Here is a 6,198-nt window from a genome sequence, read left to right as displayed (position 1 = left end):
AAAGACAAGGTCTCTCTTCATAGACCAGGCTAGCCTGGAACTAGAACTCCCAGAGACCCATTTGCCTTTGCCTCCTGGATGGAAGGATTAAAGGTGTGCATGACCACCACAACCCCCACACCTGGCTTTTTAATCTTTTATAACTCATTGCATCAACATGCAGTTTATTTAGTTTGATGCACCTTTAAATTTTGTGCCAAAGGTAAGTCCTGGCCAGATGTGCCTGCTACAGGGAGAGCTTGTTTCTTCACAGAGCTGGGATCCAAACCCAGGTCCATCTATTTTCAGGGTATCAACTCTTAGTTCTCAGGCTGCCCTAGGGATTAGAAAGCTAGGTGTTGGCCAGAGTGACTGACCTCTGTGGGTTCTGCCCCTCCCTCACCTCAGGAGGAGACTCCGCTGTTCTTAGCCGCTCGTGAGGGCAGCTATGAGGCTGCCAAGCTGTTGCTGGATCATTTTGCCAACCGGGAGATCACAGATCACTTGGACAGGCTGCCCCGGGATGTGGCCCAGGAGCGGCTGCACCAGGACATTGTGCGGTTGCTGGACCAGCCCAGTGGCCCCCGCAGTCCCTCTGGTCCCCATGGCTTGGGGCCATTGCTCTGCCCACCAGGGGCCTTCCTTCCTGGCCTCAAAGCAGTGCAGTCTGGGACTAAGAAGAGCAGGAGGCCACCTGGCAAGACCGGGCTGGGGCCACAGGGAACCCGGGGTCGGGGCAAGAAGCTGACACTAGCCTGTCCAGGCCCCCTGGCAGACAGCTCTGTCACACTGTCACCGGTGGATTCACTGGACTCACCACGACCTTTTGGTGGGCCCCCTGCTTCCCCTGGAGGCTTCCCCTTGGAGGGTCCCTATGCCGCCACAGCCACCGCGGTGTCCTTGGCACAGCTGGGTGCAAGTCGGGCGGGTCCTCTGGGGCGCCAGCCTCCTGGGGGCTGTGTGCTCAGCCTTGGTCTGCTCAACCCTGTGGCTGTTCCCCTCGACTGGGCCCGGCTGCCTCCACCTGCCCCTCCAGGGCCCCCATTCTTGCTGCCTCTGGCTCCGGGACCCCAGCGGCTCAACCCGGGAACCCCAGTTTCTCCCCAAGAGCGGCCCCCACCCTACCTGGCTGCTCCAGGACATGGAGAGGAATATCCTGCAGCAGGGACCCACAGTAGCCCCACCAAGGCCCGCTTTCTGCGGGTTCCCAGCGAGCATCCTTATTTGACCCCATCTCCTGAGTCCCCAGAGCACTGGGCCAGCCCGTCCCCTCCCTCTCTCTCAGACTGGTCTGACTCAACGCCTAGCCCAGCAACTGCTACCAGTGCCACCACAGCCTCTGGAGCCCTGCCTGTTCAGCCACACCCCATATCTGTTCCCTCCCTCCCTCAGTCCCAGACTCAGCTGGGGCCCCAGCCGGAAGTCACCCCCAAGAGGCAGGTGATAGCCTAAGTTCTTGGATTTTGGAGGGGTGTTGAAGAGACACACCTCCATGGCTTCTCTCTCCCTCCCTTTTAATCTTACTCTCATCCTTTTATCTCTGTACCTGCCTTCCTGCACTTCTCTGTTTTGTAGTGTGACCTAGTTGGTCACCAGCCCAGACCCCCCAGTCTTCCTTTATTTATAATGGGTAGGGGCTGACCTCCCACCACCTCGGCCCACTAAGGGGTCTGGGACATCCCTCTCCATGCCTCCACTTTCTTTTTTCCCCCCTCTTTTTGCTTCTCATTTTCTCACACTCTGACATGAGTGAGTTATTTTTTCTTTTCTTTTCTTTCTTTTTTTTTTTTTACATTTTGTATAGAGATAAATTCATTTAAACAAACTTATTATTATTATTATTTTTTACAAAATATATATATGGAGCTGCTCCCTTCCCCCGCTGCAAATCCCTCCAGCGCCCCCGTGGGGCTGAGTCTGTGGGCCCGTTTGGCCAATCCGGACTCTGTGTACCGAGTACACAGATATGACTAGGGTCCCCCGTACTGAGTATGTGGGCCTGGTATGTACCAAGTAGCCAGCCTTGGGCACACCCTCCCCTGGGGTCAGGGGACATTTGGGAGCCTCCTTCCCTCCCCATCCTCCTTCCTCACTTCACTGCATTCCAGATAAGACTGTAGACTCACTGGGAAAGGGGTCTTGCCTGCCCAAAGCCTCCACTCCAGGCCCACCTCCCAGAGCCTGGCTCACCTTTTAGGGCCTGGGGGAGGGGGGCACGTCAGGGGAGATTGTTTTGTATGCATTCCACTTCTAATTGTAAATACAGGGCTGAAGGTGGGAGAGGCACTCCCTCTTCCTGTTGTTCCCTTGGCTCAGCCTCACTGCCTAATAGAAATGTTTTTAGGCTGTTTTTGTAATATGGCACCTGGTCACAGTTCGTTGTAGCTGAATTTCCAGGTCCTGCAATGTACAACCTTCACCTTCCCAGTTCCCTTACTACCTAATAAAGGAATAGTTAATACCCAAATGTCTGGTTTCTGTGCAAGATCCAAAGTGGGTGTTTCTGGGCCTCAGCCTCCACAGGACTAACCTGAACTCTCATCTTGGGGCAAAGCTATGAGCTTTGGCAGTCCACCCTTGATTCCTTTTTGATGAGGTATCTAGCTTCACTTCTGTTGCTTTAAGCAAATACCTAACAAAAAAGAGACGGGGGGGGGGGGGGGGGGGGAGGGACCGAGGGTTTTTTTTCTAACTAAAAATTCCAGGTTACAGTCCAACATTGTGAAGAGGCAAGAACTTAAAACAGCTAATCATATCACACCACAGTCAAGAGCAGAGAGAAATGAATGCATGTATGCTTGCTTCTTTGTGTTCAGCTGGATCATTACACTCTTACATAGTTTAGAAACCCTTGCTTAGGGAATGATGCTACCCACAGTAGACTGTGTCTTTTCACATCAATTGACTTAATTAAGACAATCTCCTAAAGACATACTTTTAAGTCAACTCGATGTAGACAACTTCTCTTCCCAGGTGATTTGTAAGTTCTGTCATTGTGACAAAACTAACCATCATATCAGGTGATTCCAATTTTTGCATCTTGGGTTGGAACCAATAAAGTGACTCAAAACAAAACAAAAACAGACAAACAAACCAAAAGAAAAAAAACCCCACAAAACCCAATAGCGTTAAATTTGAGAACTTACTTTTTTCCTTTAAAAATTTTATTATTACTATTTTTATCACTATTATTATTGTTGTTCTTTTAAGACAGGGTTTCCCTGTGTAGCTATGGCTATCCTGGAACTCTGTAGACCAGGCTGGCCTTATACTCACAGAGATCCTTTTGCCTCTGCTTCCTGAGTGCTCGAATCAAAGGAGTACACCACCCCTGCCTCCAGGATCCTGTCCTACCTGAGTTTCTGTCTCATTATCTTCCAATAGTGAATAGTGACGTGGAAGTGTAAATCAAATAAACTCTTTCCTCCCCAAGTTGCTTTAGTTATGGTGGTTCATCACAGCAATAGAAACCTTAACTAACACACACACACGCACACACACACACACACACACACACACACACGGGGGTAGGGGGGAGAAGGCGGAGGAGGAGGAGGGGGGGGAGGAGGGGGGGAGGAGGAGGAGAGGTAGTTGTTGCACATCTGCAACTAGTACTCAAGGAGGAGGCAGGAGTATGCTGGGTTTGAAGGCAGCCTGGGGTAAAGAGTTCAAGGCTTACTTGACTACTATAAAGACAATGTCTTAAAAACAAAACAAATAGAAATCCATAGAACAAAAAAAAAAACCCAACTACAAAAAAGATGAGGGCTGGCTTCATGAGACCACTCTCATGAAGGTGGGTGGAGAGGTTGGGGGAGAGTGGAGGTCCACACTATGTCTGCCTACATGGTGCCATGCTTCCCACCATAACAATGGAATGAACCTCTCTGAAACTGTAAGCCAACCCCAATTAAATGTTTTCCTTTATAAGAGGAGACCACTTCCTAACCTCATTAATCCATGAGTAGTTCAGTCCATAATGGAGTCAGAGCCCTCTTGATCCCATCATTTCTCAAGGGCTCTGCCTCTGAATCCTGCTACACAGGGCAGCAAGCCTTCACCATGAGAGCTTTTTCAGGGTGTTTAAGATAAAAGAGATGATTTGTGGGATCAGCCTTCAACAAATTAGAGCATCGCACTTTTGGCACACATACCCCAACCCTTCCCTAAGGTTAATTCTAATTCTGAGGTTGATCCACCATCCCTTAAAGGATCTCTCTCTCTCTCTCTCTCTCTCTCTCTTCCTCTTCCTCTCTAAAGTCTCATGTAGCCCAGCCCAGGCTGGACTCAAATTCAGTATGTAGCCAAGGCTGGCCTTGAACTTCTAATTGAAGATCTCTCTATGATGTAGAATTCCTTGCATTGGATCCTAGGCCTGAAGAAGCCCATCTTTAGCTATGTGCATGAGTAAACTCCAGGAAGTAAATGCTGAAGAATGCAATGGCACTTGAGCAAGGAGGGAGCTTTTTATTCCTGAGGGCTGTGCACATGAAGAGAGTCTGGCTTTATGTAAATGGAAGTATCCCACAGAGGGAGCCCACTCTTGCACCTAGTACAGCTAACTTAATTGCAAGCACCTGTGAGACTTTAGTTTTTTGGGGGTGGGAGGAGCTGTATGGTTGGGGGAGAGGTTTTAGTTGGGGACTAGGAAGCTGTGATGGTTGGTGATGGGAGCTAGGCTTCTGGGCATGCCCGTGGAGGATTATTTTGTGTTAATTGAAGTGGGAAGACCCATCCACTGTGGTTAGTGACATTCTTTGGCTAGACTGTACAAGATTACATCACAATAACTGCTGGGAAAGGGAGCTGGTGGGATTCAAAGATTCATGTGTGCATAATTTCATTAGTACCCTAGCTTGAGGTATTTTATCCCAGCAAGCTTTTTTTCCATACCTCCATATAGTTAGAGTCACCCACAATCATGTAAACAACCCCTATTAGACTCCTTGAGTCAACAATGACAATGACAGAGTGATATAAAAATAGAACAGGAGGACAATAGTTGGGAAACACAGCTGAGCTTCAACACAGGCGTGATGTCACAACGGTACATAGGTGTGTGGAGAGTGATGGTGGCGTTGCCACTGAGTGTGACCAGGTAGGTGAGGAGGAACAAGATGAAGAGAGTGGGCCTCAGTTCTGGGAGGTTGGAGAATCCCACCAGCATGAACTCTGTCACCAGCCAGGTCCCATTGTCCTGCTTCTCAGGAGCCTAAGGGAAGATAGGGTTACTGGGAGTAAAGCAGGATAATGAGGCTTCTCTAGGAGAATCATCACTGGTTTGCAGACAAGACAGAGGGACTCAGAGTGATCAGTTATTACCCAGCCATCAAGGTGTCTCCTCAATTTGTAAGACAATTCTCAGAACTTAGAAGGCAAAGATATTTGGCATGTGGGAGGGGCAAGAAGAAATGTTAGTGTTCCAGTTTCCTTTCTGTTGCTGTCTTAGGGTTTTACTGTTGTGAACAGACATCATGACCAATGCAACTCTTATAAGGACAACATTTAATTGGGGCTGGCTTATAGGTTCAGAGGTTCCATTATCCTCAGGGTGGGAACATGGCATCATCCAGGTCGACAGGGTGCAGGAGGAGCTGAGGGTTCTACATCTTCATCTGAAGGTTGCTAGCAGAATACTGGCTTCCAGGCAGCTAGGATGAGAGTCTTAAAGCCCACACCCACAGTGACACACCTACTCCAACAGGCCACACCTCCAAATAGTGCCACTCCTTGGGCTAAGCATATTTAAACCATGACACCTAGGGATTGGTGCTGCTCATAGTGGGCTAAGCCTTTGTACATAAACGAGTTAAGCCAGTCTCCCATAGACATGCCCATTGGATCAACACTATGTAGACAATTCCTCAATCAGTTTCTCTTTCCAGGTAATTCTAAATTTCAGTTGACAATTAAAGTTAACTGTCACAGTTACTTCATGTGAGTACCTTTAGAAGCAGGGCCTACATAATGACCCAAGAGAAAATTATTTACCTTAGGAGCAATCCAAAAAATTATAACAAAGGTTGAGTATATTATTATCTCACTAGTAGGTTGCTTGTCTAGCAGGCAGGAGGACCTGGGCTGAATCCTCTGTACTGCTACCAAGAAAGCAACAACAAAGAAATTATTTTGGAGGTGGCTTTGAGACTGTTAAGGAACACAGCCAACACAAAGCATGTCTGTCGAGTTGAACATTCACTGCTGTGGGCAACTGAGATG

The 6,198-nt window shown here is 48.5% G+C and overlaps 1 protein-coding gene across 1 annotated transcript in view; it reads left to right on the top strand.

Moving 5' to 3' along the window:
- The window catches only part of Notch3 (notch receptor 3), a 47,796-nt gene extending 45,350 nt beyond the window's left edge, over positions 1-2,446 (top strand). Inside the window, exon 33 of the mRNA XM_031349123.1 lies at positions 388-2,446. Coding sequence (XP_031204983.1) covers positions 388-1,431 — 1,044 coding nt within the window. The 3' untranslated portion in view covers positions 1,432-2,446. The remainder of the gene's footprint in view (positions 1-387) is intronic.
- The last annotated feature ends 3,752 nt before the right edge of the window (positions 2,447-6,198 follow it).

Source organism: Mastomys coucha, unplaced genomic scaffold (genome assembly GCF_008632895.1).
Source record: "Mastomys coucha isolate ucsf_1 unplaced genomic scaffold, UCSF_Mcou_1 pScaffold4, whole genome shotgun sequence".
Taxonomy (NCBI): Eukaryota; Metazoa; Chordata; class Mammalia; order Rodentia; family Muridae; genus Mastomys; species Mastomys coucha.
This window is presented reverse-complemented; position numbering and strand designations above follow the sequence as displayed.